Below are 20,784 nucleotides of genomic sequence, written 5' to 3' on the forward strand. Positions count from 1 at the left end.
GCATAAATTTAAAAATGTATCGTGCTCTGCGCCAATCTTGTTTAGGTTTCCAGTAGCCCATGTGTAGGGCATGATTTATTACCAACTAATGGTTTTTGTATTTTACGCGATGACGTCTTTGATATTTGCGATGTACTGCGTTGTGTCAGATTTATTTGTTATACGCATTCTGCGTCGCACCAAAAAAAAAAACTCGCACCAAAAGTGTTACATGCTAATTAGCTTTTCCCGTAATTATCTCTCTGCGGTCAGCATTTGGATTTTGTGTACTTAAGACCGCAATCCGCTTGAAAACTAACCTTCTTGTAGCTATAGCTATTGACTTTTACTGTTAACAGCGTTGATATTTGCAAGTAGCATCTGCTATATGCTAACTTGTTTCGCCGATCTATAGTTTGAAACTGGTTGTTCGACGTTCGTTCATCGACTAATACAATTCTAATCACCAATAGCCTACGTCTTGTGGCTGGCTCGCGTGTTAGATACGCAACCTGATAGGAGTCTAAACGAGCGTCAATACGAACGCCCTTCTGTTGAATAAACCATTAAAAGTTCAACAACTAACCTCGAGCCCCACATATGTATTTTAAGCCCATTTTGATAAATTTGCTTTAGCCCGAAGCCGTCGTGCGTTTGATCGCGCCTTCAAGAATAAAAGTTTGTTCACCTTTTTTTCCGAAATATATAGGTGTGCGATTTACTAATTTAAGTGTGTACGGTACGCAATTTTTTCCAAAAATTATCGGATGTGCAGTTGTTCACCTTCCATAGGATACAGACTAGTTATCAGGTGCTGCATGGTGGTGGCTGATGGGTAAACAAGACATCTGTAAGTCGTTTGCTCGATGGAGCCGTAGCTTTCCAAAAATTAGGCTACATTTATAATGCTATATTATTGTTTGTTGAGAGTATTTATCACATTTCCTTGTGCCTAAAAGATACATGGCAGAAAGTTACCTAATCATGCAGATGCAGTTGCTTTTGCCTTTTTTAAACCTTATAGAATTGTGCTGACCAAAATAAACCCTTGTCGAAGAAACGTAATGGGGAGTTCCCTTCCGACGAGAATCACAACATTTCCCATTTGTTAACTAGCGTGATTCTGGAATATGGTATGGAAAGCCAAGTTTGCCAACTAATCGGGTGCCTTTTACCATGTTTAAACTTTTGCACCGTTTGCAAACTATTAAAAAAATGGTTTTGGTCTAGAATCCTACCACAATTATTAAATCAACACACAATATTTGGGTTAGGGTGTAAGTTAGCGCTTGGTTTGGGGTGGGTCAAGTATTATTATTATATGTATTCTTACATATTTATGTCTTGTAATTTCACCTAGTTGACAACTTACTTTTTTAGTGTTCAAATAGATGTGGTAGGATTCTAGACCAGCACAGAAATTGACCCAAAAACGGTTGAAAAGTTCCGGTTTGGGTTGAGTTTGACTCTGGTTATAATTTAAAAACTATTTTAAACACTGATAGATCCACAATTTGGTTTAATGCAACTTGTTTAGAACCGGATCTGAAAAAAAGGCTTTATATCGTTTACGTTGCCAAAACTGTCATTTTTGGGTGCGATGGGACGTATAACGAATTTGGACAGAGCAGAGGTAATTTTATCAAATGGCGTAAGACATAATGTTATACATAAATCAGATTTGTACAGAGCACTAATAATTTTACTTAAAACATACACTGCACATTTTTGGACTAGTGAACGCAAAAGGGTCATTCCATGTTTAATTTAAAGGGCCGGTTAGAACCGGATCTGAAAAAACGGCTTTATATCGTTTAAGTTGCCAAAACTGTCATTTTTGGGTGCGATGGGACGTACAACGAATTTAGGCAGAGGTAATTTTATCAAATGGCGAAAGACATACTGTTAAACATAAATCAGATTTATACAGAGCACTAATAATTTTACTTAAAACATACACTGCACATTTTTGGACTAGTGAACGCAAAAGGGTCATTCCATGCTTAATTTAAAGGGCCGGAACCCATGTTTTAAGATTTTCTTTATATTTTAAACAGTTAAAGATCTCAAAGAAAAAATAAGATTGCAACAAATTTGAGCGTTCTGTGATGAGCGGTTCCGAAGATATGACGTTTTGGGTCGTTTTTTTGTTTCGCTTGAGTGCTTTTATCGCTCTGGAGGCTTTATTTTGCAGCAGAAGCCTGTAGTAAATTGCTATTCCCCTATTTATTGGGGTGCTGGATTCAAAAATGATGCTTAAAACACTATGTGGTTATTTATTCTATATGAAAATTGTATTTGAAGTTTTATGACTTCCGAAGACTTTTCCGAAGCTCTCTGAAAGTTTTTTTTCAATTTTTATGTTGGAAAAATATTCTTTAGACAACATAGTATTTGGACTTTCTAAAGTGGTTCTTGGTATTTTACAATTAGTTATTGGTTATTAAGTTTCAAAAACTTAAGCACTTTATAATACAATAAAAAGTGACCAATCTTTAAAATGCGTTAATACCAGGGCTGGGGAGCCACCGTAAAATAGCATTAGCTCCGGCTCCAGCTCTGGAGCCATCAGGCAATTATTAAATGGCACCGGCTCCAGCTCAATCCTTTGGCTCCGGCTTCAGCTCCGGAGTAGTAAAACTCATATCCTTTGGCTCCGGCTCCCCAGCCCTGGTTAATATGCTGACTTTTGCAACTTTACATACAACTATAGTACAGACATACAACAACACATTGGCTGAAATATTTCTATTCAACATATCGTATAAAGTTCTGAAAAAACAAATGCATTCAAAATTGACCAGAGCACATAGTTGCTATTTTAGATTATTTTCATCTAGATTTAAATGTTTGGTATAATTCTAGATATAATATTTTACAATTTACAAGATAAATATTTGTTTTAGATTACTATTCTTTTAGTTTTCGATGATTAGAATTGCCTTAGTTTTTCATAAATATGACAACTAGATACATTTTTTTATTAATTTTATAAATTTCAAATTTTCACTAATTGAAAATTTATTAACTAGATAGAAAAAATTCAAATATATGTAGTAAAGGCAGCATTTTTCAACTGTGTCCTTTGGGCCCAAGGGGGGCCACGGAAAAGTCTTTAGGGGGCAACAGGCATGTCGTATTTTAATTTTTAGCCAGTTAACCCATTTTGTTTTGGTTTGCGTTAGAGATGTTTTTAGAATTCATGGGCAAAGGGATCACAAAGTGTTTAGTGCTAATGGAAGGTAGCCACGACACTTATAGGTTAAGAACCACTGGTCTAAGGCATCAAGCAAGACCCTTTAAGCAACTTTATGTGGCAATATGCCTAATAATATTTATATTTTGTACAAATATATGGATTAGCTTTCTAGAATCTAGATTATCTGTAAACTATCTAGCTATTTCTAAATATATTTTCTTTAAATTCAAGATATTAATTGTTATAAAATTATTATTGTTATAACATTATAAGCACCTATTTTGTTCTCATATACTTATCCAACATAGAGAGTCATATTGACATGTCACGGAACCCATTAAATAACTTTGTTAAAGTTAGACAAGCCATAAAAATTAAAAGTGTAACTATAGCTGGAGTCTGAGGTATTTGTCATCTGGTTTGTCTGGGGCCGAAGCAATATACAAATGATAGGATCTTGTTTCAGGAATAGTATTTCCAAGGTTAAACCTTTTTGCTAACTCCTTTCATGTTGCTTTAAGTATTTTGCTGGAGTCTTGGTACTTGACTATTTCCACCAATGCTAATTTTACAGTAATAAAAAAACATTGTAACATACAGTATTTGATTAAAATGTGATCATTTTTGACTAAGTCTTTAACAAGACCACATACTCCATCACTAGGAGATATTTGTTGCTAAGAAGATGTATTCAGCTTTGATGTCAAAGTCCAATGAGCGACTGCATAGATTCATGAAGTTTTATAAATTTCCTAAATGCTGGGAACATCCATCTGAATAATAGCTGGTATTCAAATTTTATTAGGTTCACTATTTATCTCTTTCATTTAATTGGCCTCGATATGATGATATTTGCTGTATATTCCATGACAAACTGTGTAAATTAAAAAGCTGAAGTGCAACAGATCTACACATAGTTGCATTTCAGCTTTTGAATTTACACAGTATGTCATGGAATGCAGATCAACACATAACAAAATATCTGTGAAGTTTTGTACATTGTCTCATTGTAAGTACTTCTTTTTCTGGAATCTTATACAAAATGTTGAATAGAAATATTTAAGCCAATGTGTTATTGCAGTTATGTCTGTACAATAGTTGTATGATAGGGTGCAAAAGGCAGCGTAGCAATACATTTTTAGGTTTATCACTTTTTATTTTATAAAGAGAGGCCTAAATTAGAAACTTAATAACCAATTACTAATTGTAAAATACCAAGAACCACTTTAGAAAGTCCAAATACTATGTTGTCTAAAGATTATATTGTCAACAAAAAAGTTGAAAAAAAACTGCAGAGAGCTTCGGAAAAGTCTTTGGAAGTCATAAAACTTCAAATGCAATTTTCATATAGAATAAATAATCACAGTGTTTTAAGCATCATTTTTGAATCCAGCACCCCAATAAATGGGGGAATAGCGATTTACTACAGGCTTCTGCTGCAAAATAAAGCCTCCAGAGAGATAAAACCACTCAAGCGGAACTAGTGGTCAACATTTTAAAACGTCATATCTTCGGAACCACTCATCACAGAACGCTCAAATTTGTTGCAATCTTATTTTTTCTCTGAGGTCTTTAATTGTTTAAAATATAAAGAAAATCTAAGCACATGGGTGGACAAATTTTGAAAAACTTTAAATTAAAGATGGAATGACCCAAAATGTAGTTCTATATGCTGCATAACTGTTTTACTGTGTATTTTACTTGTAAGAACAGCTATGCCTCAGTTTATTTCTATCTGTAAATAAAAATGTGTTTTTTTACAGTATTCATCAAAACACCAAGGTATTTATTTAGATATGAGCAATTGGAAATGGTGTCAAATGAACATTTGTGAATGGGGATGTCAATTCATTTTCTACACTGATTAGGTGACGGCAACTTTGCATAGTATTGCAAGTGCACCCACAAACTTTAAAAATTGGTATACCCCTATTTTTTTTTAAATTGATATACCCCTATTTTCCATCACTTTACAATTCGGAGTGAACCTTTGATCTGTGCACCTGGCGGCACCTATTTTTTAACCCACTAGATCTTGATTTGCCATACCTTCCAGACTGGGATAAAGTTTGTTGATGCCTGAAAAAAAAAACACTAATCAGAAGAACCTTCTCAATATTTCCTGAATATACATTATACTGATCTTGAACAAATCCTGAAAGACCCAATACTCTATGTTAATCAATCCTATTGAGAGCAAATCATTTTGTTTTTAAAAGGCTTATCAAGATGACCTGTTTTTTTTGTGAAGCATGCTTAGAATGTATATCTTAATTAATCCTAAGCACTAAGTTGTTTTACTAACCATCATGCAAAGGGAAGAAATGACAACTTTACATGGGCTTTTCCAGACCGCAGCAGAAAATCATAAGGAAAACATAGCTGTGCAATACTTTAAGGATGAATTCCATTATTTGTCAATAACTTATCAGGAGTTATTCACTTGTGCACAGGTTATAAAAACGTTTTTAAGGAGTGAAATTGCTGAATGCAGAACACCAGTTGGTATTTTATTGGGCCCTGGGGTTTTTCTTCCAGCTGTTATTGTTGGAATATTGGAATCAGGCTTACAGTTTTCACCAATAAATCCTTTATCCCCAATTACAGTTCTAAGTAACTATTTGCAGTCTGCCAAAATAAAATACGTTATTACTCAAAAAAGTTTTATTGCAAAGTTATATAACATAAGTTCGAATTGGAGGATCTTCCACTTACCAAACTTTGAAGGAAATTTCAGTTTAAGACTTTTGCTTGTTGTTAATGGAAGTTGTTTTAAAGACAGTAAAAACGCTATTTATGAAACATCCAATATTGCTTATACTCTATGCACATCTGGCACAACTGGTGCTCCAAAATCAGTTATAGTTCCCCATTCGTGTATTGTTCCAAATATTGTTCATCTTAGAAAACTCTTTTTAATTTCTTCTATTGACTGTGTATCAATGCTGTCTCCTTTGACTTTTGATCCCTGTATAGTAGAGATGTTTTTGGCGTTGTCTACAGGAGCAAAGTTAGTATTAATTAATGATGCTATAAAAATTCAACCAGGTAAATTACTTCAAATTTTGTTCAAGGTTGCCAAAGTTAGTGTGTTTCATGCTACACCTTCGCTTTTGTATACATTCAGTACTGATGACTTGAAAAAAATTGTGTTTCAGTCTGAATCAAGTTTGCGCGTATTGTCCATTGGTGGAGAAAATTGTCCAGGCTACCACACAATTAATTCTTGGCTTGATCCAGATGTGTATCCTATCATTTCACAGTTCAGCTTTTATAATTTGTATGGTGTAACCGAAGTCTCAGTGTGGTCTACTTACTTTAAACTTCCTTATGAAAAAATTTTGTCAAAATCCAAAGAACAAATTCCTCTTGGTTATCCATTGCTCTCCACATCTTTACTTATACTGCCACTAGATACTGAAAGTAGCACAGTATGTCAGATTGACGCTTGTACAAAAGGAGATAAAACAAATTACAATATACAATTAGCAGGTAATTCTAACATAGAAAAAAAAATGGATACTTCTATGTTTGAAATTAAAAGAGGGTTCTTGTATCTTGGTGGAAAATTACGACATTGTTCTATTGAAGCAAATAACAGGTCTGAAGGCAACCAAGAAATTCAGACAGCATGTGCAGTGCTAGATAACAAGTTTGCTCCTACTGAAAACAATTGCCATTATCACAACTCTGGGGATGTTGTAAGTTTAACAGTCAATCTAAATAGTAAGAACAAGTTCATGCTGAATTACTTAGGACGCATGGATGCTCAAATCAAAAGAAATGGAAAAAGAATGAATTTACTTTATCTTAAGGTTATTCTTCAAAATTTGTCAATTGTTCATGCTGCCTATGCCATGATGTGTATGGTACAATCTACTGAAGAGCCTAAGGTTTTAGTTTGCTTTGTTGTGCTAAAAATGCATTTCAATCTTAACAAGGAAAAGTGTCTATATTATATTCATAAACACTTAAGAAATTCTGTTGAAAGCTATTGCGTACCCGATTCCATAATAGTTGTTAATGAACTCCCACTTACACAAAATGGTAAAGTCGATGACCAAAAATTGCACAATATTTTTGTCTTGCGAAAGGTATGTTGTCCAAATGAGATGTTTGGTTTTGATGATAAAGGTCAAACTACAAGTAAGTTGCAAGTCCAAAACACATTACAAATGCTATGGCAGCACACAATAAACAGTCATCAATTTGTTCTAAATGATAAAACTAAAATATGTCCATCTATATCAGAAGATTACACTGATCAAAATTTCATTTCTGCTGGTGGTGATTCCTTGAAAGCAGTTCACTTTGTGTCATTGATACAGCATATCCTACCTTTAACCACTACACCTACTAACTTGCTTTCAATTTTATTGGATGGTTCATTTATTCAGGTTTTGAACTACATTTTGGGCCTAATGCCAAACAACCATCATGGTAAAGAGAAATGCAACAGTCTTTCAACAAATCTTATATCAGAAAAAAAGACTGTGGAGCTATCAAAAATAATATTACCTAAATATCAATATATTTCACTAAGAAGAGGTGGAAACACATTTTACCACAACTGCATCATGCAAAAGGAAAACCTAAATATACTTTCTAAAGACACATCTTTATGCATACAAAATTGTGACTGGAGTTATTCCACAGGACAATGTGTTGATTCATCTCCATTGGTTGTTTTGTTTCAGAACAGTTTGTCACATGTAGTTATAGCAGGTAACAACCCTTTTTGTATGTTTTTTTCTGTAAACTGTTCTTAAAAGTTTTGCATAAAGAATGAGATAATTTTGAAAAAAATAGGCAAATAATCTGTCATTTTTTAGGCATTATCCATTATTTTATTCAATATTTTTTATATCTAGATGTATGACTTGAAATATACAACGTTGTAGGCAATCAGTAGGGCACATATTTTTGACCTAAAATTGAGAAAATTTTACCTAAATATATATATATATTTAAAATGACCTATTAGAAATACATAAATTTAAACAAGCAACATTGTATGAAGTACTGCATTAAGGTCTTGGGATCGATATCAGTTATTTTTGGGGGGGTTAAACAAAATGTTGAAAATGTTTATACTTTTTTGTATGACCATTAAAATGCTAAAAATGATGCGGTTGACTTTATAAAATTCTTGAGTAAACAGTTTAGTTAAAATACAAGGAAAACAATTATAAAGAGCAAGCATATTCTTATTGTAAAATACTTCAATATAGTTCTGTTGTTGCTAAATCATTTGTAAAAAAATAATCCTGATCCTTAATCTTGATGGGGATAATCAATATTAATTTTAGTAAATCCCTGGGCATAAAGTTAATGCACATAGGTAATGATGCTGGTTAACATTATCCAAAGGTTCTAAGTAATGTTTTTTTTTTAAATTAATTAAAGAAGATATTTGAAATGCCCTCTAATTACATAATCACATTCTTTCTACATACAATTAATCTAAGAACTCCCAATATTGCTAATTGGAACTTGGAGGTTGCCGCTTGTACATTTTAGTTGTTGTTTGCAACCTACCGAGCCTTGCATGCTAAGCCTGTGAAATAAACTGCTTAGAAGCCATTTAATTAGGGTATTTTTATTAGGTTCACATTCCTGTCGGTTAAGTTGCCTAAATATTGCAACAGGAACAACAATTTGGGAGACTAATTTGGAAAATCGCATAGAATCATCTGCATGTCTAACTCCTTGTGGAAATTTTGTTGCTGTTGGGTGTTATGATCATTCTATATACTTTTTAAAGTTGGAAACTGGAAAGGTTAATTTTTTTTTGTCAAAATGTTTATATATAAATTAGTGACCTTTTATAATTAGTTTTAAAAAGTCTATTTTGGTGGTGCCGCGGATGGTAGAGTGGTTTATTGAAAATCTTAAGTGAAACTTCCATACATGCACACCAACTTTATTCCATGATGAGATACATATGAATAAATAAATTGTTGGAGATTTAAATATTTGTGTGCCTTCAATAAATGTTTGTCAATCAGTAATGATGAAACTGTGCTATGTAATCCCCAGTCCCAGTCCCAGTTTGGCTGGAGGTCAGATATTTGAACCAGGGAGTCGAACCGGAACCGAACCGGAACTTTATGAACCGGTTTTGGGTCAATTTTTTCCGAACCGTAACCGAACCTGAACCGTTTTTTATAAGATTTTAAGGAGCCGAACCGGAACTGAACCGAATAATTTGAAAATACCTGAACCTTAACCGAACCCGAACCTGTAAACAAAAGCGGTTCGCTCCTACATGACGTCACAACTTCTATTTTACAGAGTCAAGTTACGCCATGTTCGAAATTTTATAAAAAAAATATGAATATGGAATAAAAAAATCGTTCATTTTTTATTTTTTAGATATTTCAATATTGAGTTGCTGTTTTTTTAATAAGTCACGGAACTTAGATTAAATGTCTTACAATTCAAAGATTATTCTCTACATTTATCGACCCATATTTTGAAATTTAACGCAAATTATATTGTATCTGAACCGGAACTTTATGAACCGGTTTTGAAATAACGATGTTCGAACCGGAACTTTTAAATTCCTCCGAACCGAAACCGGAACTGAACCGGATTCCGAGAAAATGCTTGAACCCGAACCGAACCTGAACCGGAAAAGTCAAACGGTTCGACTCCCTGATTTGAACCTCACCTCAGGCTATATTTTTTCAGTCTTGGCTTGCTTGCACTACCACTTTGATTAGGCCAACTGATGTTAGCATTAGCGTTCTGAAGGTATCTAATATATAAGTAATTCAGTTTAAAAAGACTTTTACAGTATAATAAATTTATAATTTGTTGGTTCTTATGTTATATATTTACCATAACCAACTAAAAAATTACAAAGCTCGGGACAAATTTCTAATGACATATTTTTTTTTATAAATGGTGTTTGATATAAGTTAGTCCTTGCAATGCTCGAAATAAGATTATCTTTAAGGTTGTATGGAGGTTTGCAACAAATGGCTTGGTAAAAAGTTCTCCTTGTCCTGGTATTTCAAATTCTTCACAAGTGTGCGTTGGTTCCTATGATGGCAATCTTTACTGTTTGGATGCATCAGTAAGTTTTCTGAAAACATTTTATTGTTAAGTATTTAACAGTTACTATGTACCCCAATCTGACTGTAAGAAATAAGTTGCTTTGTTGTGCATATATATAATATACCTTTTTTTTATATTATATGTAGAAAGGATACTACACATCAGTGGTTTACATCAGACATTAACTGTTAAATATGTGAAATGTATAAATAAAAAAATGTTCGGGTTATGTCTAAGGGAGGATCACAAACTTTTTTACCCCTTAATTTTATCTTATTAGTATTAATGTTTAAACGTAGAAGTATATTGTTTAAGTAAAATAAGGTGACACCAAAATAAGGTGACATCTTGTCTTTTATGTAAAATGCTGTGTTCGCCTAACAACAGTATAAACTGCATCATGTTTATGCAGTAAACAAGGAAAATAGTCACATGTCTCCTTTTCTTGCTTGTAATGGCCGTATTTGTGTAATTCTAAATTATAGGGCAGGTTCGGCAACCTTTTTCTAGTCGTGGGTCAAAAAGGCATATATAGGGGAAAAAAGATCGGAGACTGGGCAAAAATCCGGGGTTCAGTGCGAATAACCTAGGGGGTTGACAGCTAAGCTAAGGTTAAGAAACACTGCAGTAAAGTAATTGTTTTTAATTTAGGTTTTATAACATTTGATTTGCTTAATTTCCAGGCTCAAGTTGTTTATTGGCAGTACAACTGTGGAAGACCTGGGATATTTTCATCTCCTTGCTTGCATGTGTGTATGAAAAATGTAAGTTAAAGCTGTATAGTATGTGAGGAAAATAAAAATGTTTGTTTTTACCTACTTATTTACAGATATTGCACGATCCTGTAGTGTACATTGCCAACTTGGCAGGACACATGTTTTCCTTAAACTACAACACTGGAAATATGAGGTAATTTTAACAATATGTAACAACTGATGTACTCTTCATACCAATAGGTTATTGCTAATGAGCAAATAATTACTTTTTGAAAGCAATCTAATATTTGAATTTGATACATTGCAATGTTCTATTTGTAAATAGAAATTTTATTACATAACACAAATATCATTTTTAGCAGGTTACATGTTTTGACTATGGTGTAATTAAATTGAAAATATTCGCTAAAAATCCTCAAAAGATAACAAAAATGTGAGATAGAATTAAAAACACTTGACCCACTTGAACCCAAATGCTAACCCGAATCCTAACCCAAATATTGTGCAATCATTTAAAAAAAAACTTGGGTGGGCATAAGATAGTTACATCACAAATTGAGGTATTAAGACCTGAAGCGTTTATGATTATTAAATCAACGCACAATATTTGGTGGATCAAGTATTATTAAACTTAATCTTCTTATGCTTTCTTCTCAAGACCTCATAGTCTTAAAGTCTGACTTTTTGATCCCTTGGATGCACTAATTGCCGTACACCTTTTTGCTTAGAACTGCACTAATTTCTGACAGATCAGGTGTTAATTGATATTTTTTCTTAAAGGCTATATATATATATATATATATTATGATTATTCAAAAAAAGAAGGTAATGAATTAAAATTATATTAGGATTTGATACTCTTGGGATTCTACTTTGAACATCCATAGTTTTGACTGAATGTTACAATGGTCATAAAATTTATCTTGTAATTCATCTGGAATATCCGCAACGTTTAAAGCAGTAGAGTTTCTTTGAGCTCAGGAAAATTTGTTTGAACTCAATTTCAAGGAATTGGAGATGCTGTGTAATCAATGTTTTCAATAGTACTTCGTGTTCTTCAATAACGACAGAAATTTCAAACACTCAACAGAATTTCAAACATGGCAATGTTTCCTTGCATTACTTTTCAGCACCAGTTTTGCAATTTTGAGGAAAAAGCAATCAGGTTGGAGACTTTTCATCCATAGCCCACCACTAAAATAAGACAAAAACTAATTTTTTTAGCTTCTGCAATTGATTTTATTATATCATTCATCTCAAAAACGCGACTCAGAACTTTTCCTTTGGATAGCCAACGTACAGACGTGTAAAATAAAAGAACTTCATGTGCCGAATTCTTGTACAGAGTAGTTTAAACAATCGCGAGTTGAGTCTACTGGATTTGATGCAGTTAACAATTTTTATCATGGAATCTAATACATTTTGCACATAGGGTGGTAAGGTTATGCTAGCAAGTGCACATCTGTGAATAACACAATGTGTACCTTTTGCTAGAGGAGCAAGTTGTTTAACTTTTTTTGAAAGCCTGAATGTATACCTCACATAGCTGGTGCTCCATCAGTACAAACTCCGCAAATATTTTTCCTTTGTAGCTTTGCTGAATCAAAAACAGTTTTCATTTTTTCCATAACATCTACACTTCTTGTAGCAGCTTCCAGTTCACTACAAAACAGAAATTCTTCTTTGATATCCCCTAACTAAATATATCTCATGAAAACAAGCAACTGAGTACGTAGAACATCAGCTGATTCGTCCACCTGGAAGAAAAACATCCCAGAAGCTTTTATTTCATTTACCACCTGTTACGCCCCATCGTGACTTGTGTATTGGGCCTGACGCTTAACCCTTTTTAGTTGCCCTGAAGCCCGCCTGCTCCTTTACATCTTCTCACATATCTGAAAATACCACTGAATACTATCATTGGAAAGATATCTGTTTTATTTTTGCTTCATTATATTCTCCAACCAGTATTTACTGTTTTTTTTACTGTTTTTAACAAGCAGGGTCTAATAAGCGGTTCTCCAATCGTATGCGTTTTTTTGCTGAACTATTTCCAATGCGACTTAAGATGCCTGTATTAGAGCAGCATTTTCTTGATGGAAACTTCCTGTAAAATCAAGTCTCTGTCATTCAAACTGGCCAAAATGTGTTGTACCTCTAATTCTAAAACTACTCTATAATCTCAGAAGTTACATTATTCCGCCCTCTGTCACTGACCATTGTGACATAATATTCCTATTGGTATATATTATTGTGCGACCAGCAGTTGACCTGTAGTAACCTGTTGTTTTTACTTGATTTTGTGCCAGGCATGGCATGTTATTCGACATAAACGACGTTAAAGTAAGCATCTGCAGTTTTTCCTGTACCAGTTGAAAGTTTGCTAGCACAGAAAACCAACTTTAGAATATATGTCCTAAAAGTTTGTGTCACTCCTGACTCACTAAAAGCAAATCCACAATAATTTTGAAAAAGGTTTTATGAATATCTTTGTGACCACCATAAAAGACCAGGGCCGTGAACCCAAGGTGGAGAAACGCTTGTATATTGTGTCATTTCATTTAAAAGTAAATGTCATGTCAGAACTTAATAGCTATCAGTTTCATCTTAAATTACGACAATAAATGATGGTTTAGAAAACTATATAAAAAGTGTATATGCAAAAATATTGTATAGCCAGATAAGTATTTACTGCTGGTTAAACAAACTTTGAAAGACCTTTGAAATGAATTTCTTGTTTTTTATTGAAATATCTTGCACATGTACTCATTTAAAAATCTGCTCATTGTAAAAAATTTGCCATCACCACAAGTGTTCTACATGTGTCCTTAATATACGTCCTTAAAATTTTTCTTTATGTCTACTGCTAGAATAAAATAGTTTGCCTGCCGACTGTTGACAATTTTTAATGTGACAAAAATATTTTTATTAAGATGGAGCTCGGATTTGTGCAAACCAATATTTTCTTCTCCGGCATCATGTGACCTTGGTGTAATTGTTGGCTGTGTTGATACCAAGTTTTACATGTTATCACACCAAGATGGCTCTGTAGTAAGGTTTCTTTATCTGTTTGCAAGCTCTTTATAACCCAAGCACAGCTATATAATTGCAATAATATGCCTGTCAATAGAGCAGCCTTTAGAAAATAGACAACCTTTTTACCAGTTTGATATGTGTAAAAGTTTTAAAAATTATTGTAACCTGTTGCAAATAGTAGCATTAAAACATGAATTACCAACTTTTCACTGTTCTTATTTTTAACTGCAGAGTTAAGCCACGGCTTGCTTTTCCAAACTCTGTGGTCTTTCTCTGTTTTAAATTCGCTACAAATGTGTAACAGAAATACTCTCATATAATTTTTATCCCCATTTGCATAACACTTTGAGGTAGACTTAAACAACTAGATAATTGTAGTTTTCTAATTCAGTAAACTAAAGCAAAATACAACTTATTCTAAATCTGTGTGAGTTGTTTCTGTGCTCTAATTTTAGTTCTTATCTAATTCGTAATTTACCAATGCTACTTTGTTCAACAATATTTTTTGTCTCTCATTTCTAACAAAGATTTTAAATTAATACTCCTTGGTTGAAACAACTTCTAGGTGAATTTTACAGTCTAAAAAGCATTGACTATGCCCAAAAGTACTAAACTTAGCATAAGAATATTTCTCATTCACATTATTATGAGAGGTAAAATGTAATTTGACTGAAATTGATTGTGAAAAATTAAATCTAACTCTAGTTCAAATTCTAGTTTATAATCTGGTTTTCAAGAATTTAGTGTTTATAATTTCAATCTAAATTAAGAAAACTAAAATGCTCTAATTTTAATTTAGTTTGGAAAATTGAAATAACTATTTAAAAAGCCTAAAATAAAACTTTTTGTCCAAGTTTTCTGTGAGGTTCATTAATTAAAAAGCTTTAGACAAAACTTAAATCAAGAACAGTTTATAAAACACCTAAAGTTCTACAGTGTTCAAAGGCGCCTTATGGCTTCCATTTTATTACCTAAAGTTTTTAACTTTATTGTCGGTCAAGTTTTATGTATTAGAAGAGTGTGTTTCGAGTCTAGAATAACAAATCCAGATCAAACTCCAGTATTTTTTTATTTATTTAATTTATATTTTATGGTTAATTGTAATATACAATGTTTAGTGAATAAACAGCAATAATTTGAAAACAATTTGCTATCATATGTATATATATTCAAATAAAAAAAGCAACTAAAATTGGTTAAAATTAAATGCAATGCCTTTTAAGATACATCATATGGAATTGTAATGCACGACTATATTAAAAAAGAAACAAAAACATATCAAAATGATTTGTTGCAATTTATAAGGCCCATATATACTCACTTTTTAAGCCCATTTACCAACCAACACTTTTAAACTTCAAATTTTGTCCATACTTTTTAAATGTTTTATAAAACACAGTTGTGTTTAGTCAGACTTGGTTACCAACATGAACTGTAGTCAAATATTACAATACAAAGCAAAGTCTGCACAGTTAAGGCTTTTGTAACCTGCCTGTATAGATGGCCTTGAGTAATCCAGTAACGGTATAGCGTACTTATTCTGGCCAACATTTGACAAATAATATGCAAGTAATTGATTTCTCAACGGACTGTCTTTTCAATGAACGATACCATACCATTATCCAACCTTACCCACTGGGTTTGTGCAAAATATAAGCAACTTTCTGCATTAAAACAAAATGTTTTAAAAGGTTACCTAATTATAAGCGTGAAATTTGAATTTAAATATCTCTGGATTTGAGTGTTTTTCAATATTTTACTTTTAACATCCGCTAGTTAATGATAAATAGTTAGTCAGTGTTTTACCACTACATTTTGTGTCAAGCTGACTGATGGTTGGGACTAATTTTATTTGATAACCTAAGGGTGCTTAAACCACTAGTTTAAAATCGTACTACACTTCTCATACATGTATAAATCTACTGCCTACAACAATTTATTTCTGTATTACAGCTTTGGAGCTTTTGCACTGGACAAGCTATATTTTCGTCACCAGCAATATCAAAAATGAACTGCAGTAGTTTGGAACATACCTATTTGGTGACGATTGGGTCACACGATGGATATACATATTGCCTAAATGCAAAAAGTGGAAAAGAAATATGGAGATTTTGTCCATCAGTTAAAAACAAATTTCCAGTTTACTCAACACCCTACCCTTTTTGTGTTGGGTTGAATTCTAAGAATACTAAGGTAGGTTTATGTTAATCATGTCAATACCAAGTGATTGATTAACCATTAAATTTGGTTGTAAGTAAACAGAATAAATAATGGTATACTTAATTATATATATGTTCAATTATGAGTGTCTACCATCAGTTTTAGGGCATACCTTACACAACTATGTTTTCTCAGTAATACATCAACAAAAAAAGAAAAATATATATATTACATGTGTATTGTGTAAATATGTTCCACATTTCACTGTACTACAAGTCATATGATTATGTTTATAGACACAGGCCCATTACCTTAAAATAAATACTAAATGCTATTTATGTGGCCCGAAAAAAAAAAAATTTTTTTTTGGACACATGTTGTTTTTGTCCGAATTATGTGCCCCGAAAAAAAAAATTTTTTTTTTGACACATGTTGTTGTTGTCCGAATTATTATTTTATTTTTTTTTTCAGTCAATTTTTTTGTGGCACACTTTTGACAAGGAAAAAAAACATAGTTGGAACATGAAAATTTCACAACTGTTAAATACCCTCCCAAAGTTGTTTCTAATAAAAATTTTTGCCCAGGTTCCAAAGGGGTGGTTTTTAGGGCGGCAAAACTGTCATTTTTTGTTAATTTTGGTTTTGAGCACTTTTCAGAGATAAAAAAATGTAAAAAAAATCTGATATATTTATGGATGATGAAAAAATGTAAAAATGACATACAATGCTAAGTAACAAAATTTTAAACATTAGCCCTGAACTGTTTATCCGGGGGGTCAAAATGCACAACACTTTAGGAAATTTCAATGATATATTTACACTAGAAGGAAATGACATAAAAATCTGAAAATTTCACAAATGTTAGAGAACCATTTAAAGCTGATGTTAAAATAAACATTTTACCTCTTGAAAATAGGGGAGTATTTTAGGGGGGCAAAATTAAAATTCGGCCATTTTTGTGTTTAGAGGTGTCTAAAAAACTAAAGAAAACATTGTTAAATAGTTTTCAATTGTAAAGACAAATTATAGGTTGCTTCACAGCAAAATTTTGACCTTCAACTCAAAATAATTAACCCATGGGGGAAAATAATTAACCAAAAATATAGAAATTAAAGTGATTTTTTGATGGAAAAAAAATTGCAAACAAAGTGGTGTACACTGCCTGGCAGATTTTTTATTTAAACTTGCGGCGGTAAAATATGTTGTTTTGTAAGAGCAATAAGTTAATTCACTAAGACGAGACACTTTGCACAATGGATGTTGCACGCGCTGGACAAAAAAAGCACATCAGGGAGCCAGCCGCTTCGTGGCCAGAATAAGGCAAGCGATATGAACAAATTCTGTATTGAAGGTTTTCTGCCGCTAGATTAGAGTAGATAGCTGTAAAGAACTAAATCGAACACATCACACTATTGATTTTTGTCCCCAATTAGAGGCGTATAGGGGTGCAAGAAAAAATTGTCAAATATTTTTCAATTATAAAGACAAGTTATAGGTTTGCTTCGCAGCAAAATTTATATGAAGACCACTGGCAATCTATCTTGTAAAAGTGTACCATGTCCAACCTATAACACGCAACTTCGGGCCACATCCGCTTTTGCCTGCTAAAGCACCGAAACTGGAAGCATAACATTGGGAGTATATGGACACTGACAAATAAGACCCGTTGAAAGAATATAGAATAACCAAGGAATAACACCCTGGTAAAATATAGTGGAACTGCACTATACCCCCCCTGGTATAATATAGTAGAACCACGCTATAACCCCCTGGCAAGATATACAAAAAACCGCACACCCTGTCTAGTTTTTGTTGTTGTTGTTTATATAAGGCTAAATATGCATTGGTCTTGCTTGAACTTTTATGCAACCCAGGAATCTAATCACACTTATGGCTTAAACAACTGTGTTTGTTTTAATTTTGAAAAACTTTAATTCAAAGGATATGTGGCGAATGAGGCACATGCAAAAATGTTTTGGGGATTCAATCTACCATTTTACCCATGGTAGTGTCCTCAAAACAAACCCAAATATAACTCTAAAATAAGTGACAATGAGTAAAAGTTATGATTACTTGTAATGATTAGCCTAAGTCGTAACGTGCAACACCCAAAATGGATATATAATCTAATTTGTCTCACCTTTGGTAATTTTTTTGTAGACACTATGGTTAGTTTTGAGTGTGTCTACTGATGGAACGGTTGCTCTTATTGATATGACAAATGGTCAACTTTTGGCTGAAAAGTCTTTACCAGGCCAGGTTTTTTCTTCACCTGTTTTTATAAATGAAGAACTCAACAACCTACTTGGTCGAATTATTATTGGATGTAGAGACAACAACATTTATTCACTAAAATTGACAGAGGTGGGTTTATCTATGTATTTATTATATGCCTGTTATAATGTTATCAAATACTTGTTTTAATAGATACATGCAGGTTGTACAAATATGTTCATATGCTCTTCTAATAGTTTGAATCACTGCTAGTTCAAAGTATGATTGTTTAGTAATGCAATCCCAATAAAACGATTTTATGTTATCTATTTAATTTTTAATATCCAGCTTACAGAAGCGAAGATATAAACGGGAACATCCAATTTGGATACATCTCTTAATTACCATGCATTAAATGTAGATAATTCTATTTTACAATACCTAATATTTTTTAGAAAACAACATCCCCTTTGCTAGAAAAAAGTACTGTTTGAAAATGAAGTATCAATCACTCAATCTTAATCAATCAATCTTATGGGTAATGCTAAACTTGACGGGTGAACAACCAATCAAAGTAAAATCCGCAAGCTCCGCTGACCAACGAATAAGAGATTTGGGAGGTAGGTGTCGTCCTCTGCGGATACCTCTGACTGGAGGACGAGGGGCATATCAAGAAATTTTTGTTCAAGTGTTACTCAAGATACACAAACTTATGTTTGAAGAAAAATGTTTTTTTGAGTAAAAGCTTTTAACATGTAACATTATCTATTGAAGTAGTAAGCCTCATATTTAACAAAAGAACAGCTATTTTTTGACATCGTCATGCTGCAAAAGAGTCTGGTCAAGAGTGATTTTCTTGCTACCAACTAGCGATATTCACAACCTGCACGTATTGACAATTTTCATAAAGACAACTGCAACGTTTGTCCTGGCAATTCACCTCCGAGTTCCTGTCTAGTATAGACTAAGCAACCGCGGCAAATGACGCAGGGAAGGCACAAACTTTTGAAATACAAGTGTACTTTACTTTGGAGACATTTAGGTTTTTGAAACTCAAATTTCCGAATCAAATGGTATCCACGCGAAACGCAAACGATTCGACGTTTTGGTCGTTTGAACGGTCGAAAAAAATAAATTTTAGATGGCATATGCTTCTGTTGGTTTTCTCTGATAACAGGTGTGTTCCTAATCAAATATAAACTATAAATTGTTGCTACAACTTAGGGTTTTACCTATGTTAGCGTCCCGATCGATATATGTAACGTAAACATTTTATTGACGTGCTTTGCCAAGTGTTACGTATTTAGTCTTTCTATTCAAATAAACGCACAACATTGCAAGTTGGTCAGTTTGGCGGTTGGTCAGTCGATATGTTCACATTGCACTCAGTCTCTTACGCACACCCGTCGCGATACTCAACAAACTGGCTCTCTTTCTACCAGAGAGAAACTGAGCAATGAGCGCGCGTCTCAAGCAAGCGTCGTTGCAATACTCAATTTTTCACGGTCACGGATAAAGCTTAATTGATTCTTACAGTGTTTAACCAAGCAAAGTAAAATAAATATTGCGCCAAATGCGTCGGTTTTAACAGTGCGCATTTTTTCGGTTTTGCAACAGCGCAAAACTTTTTGCAAGCGCAATTACCGACGTGGACATAAATTTAAATTTTGAAAGGTATATTGCCTTAAAAAAAATAATTTCAATGATTCCAATTTAAGATTTTTAGGTTTAAGAACTTAATTTTAGGTAGAGTTCACCAAATATCGCATTTAAAGCGGCTATTTCAATAGTAACCAATTTTCAGTTTTAAAGGAGAGTTTACTCAAGTTGATCGCAATATAGTACCGGGAATACTTGCTTAAATATTATGCAATGCGAGCAATGGCTGCAGCAACTTAAGGTTTTGCTTTGGGAATGGTTCCATATCGTTATATGTCATAGACGTTTTACAGTCACGCAGATAATTGCGATAATTTATACGCCATCCGATCAAATCGATATACATATCACAAAATTTCGTTTCGTTAGATCCAGTTTGGTTAACTAAATCATCCCGAGAATGAGGTGGCGCCAGAAATACGTAGCCTATTTGTTAGGGCCAACCACCGCTTTCGCTAAATTGTAATAGTGTTGCCATTACAACACTGGCTGTATCCTTAAAATGTTTTATTTTAAACGTATATTTCAACGATTTATTCTAGACACAATAGCAATACGTAACATTGCATTACCAATCGTTTACATGCTAAATTGCCACAAGTAATTTTTAAATCATCGGTTATAAAGCGAGATATGAGCATACTGACACGTTATGGGTCAAATGGGCGATTTGGTACCGAAAAATTTACTTTTAAAACGGAATTTTTTGTTGTTGGACGCAGTGTGGTATCTACCGGGATTACGAATTTCTTGAATTTC

The 20,784-nt window shown here is 33.2% G+C and overlaps 1 protein-coding gene across 2 annotated transcripts; it reads left to right on the top strand.

Annotated features, from left to right (window-relative positions):
• The first annotated feature begins 4,874 nt into the window (after nt 1–4,874).
• On the top strand, nt 4,875–19,700 carry LOC146160312 (beta-alanine-activating enzyme-like). 2 transcript variants are annotated; one of them, XM_083383761.1, is made up of 9 exons: nt 4,875–7,903; nt 8,785–8,957; nt 10,140–10,259; nt 10,924–11,004; nt 11,070–11,149; nt 13,890–14,007; nt 15,946–16,185; nt 18,313–18,516; nt 18,822–19,700. In XM_083383761.1, exons 1-9 carry the CDS (start codon nt 5,488–5,490, stop codon nt 18,858–18,860), a joined length of 3,471 nt encoding a protein of 1,156 aa, XP_083239887.1. In that variant the 5' UTR covers nt 4,875–5,487; the 3' UTR covers nt 18,861–19,700. The 2 variants fall into 2 exon arrangements, with proteins under 2 accessions (XP_083239887.1, XP_083239888.1); XM_083383762.1 differs by having other exon boundaries at nt 10,924–10,989.
• The last annotated feature ends 1,084 nt before the right edge of the window (nt 19,701–20,784 follow it).

The sequence above is a fragment of the Ascidiella aspersa genome, chromosome 3 (genome assembly GCF_963924565.1).
Source record: "Ascidiella aspersa chromosome 3, kaAscAspe10.2, whole genome shotgun sequence".
NCBI lineage: Eukaryota > Metazoa > Chordata > Ascidiacea > Phlebobranchia > Ascidiidae > Ascidiella > Ascidiella aspersa.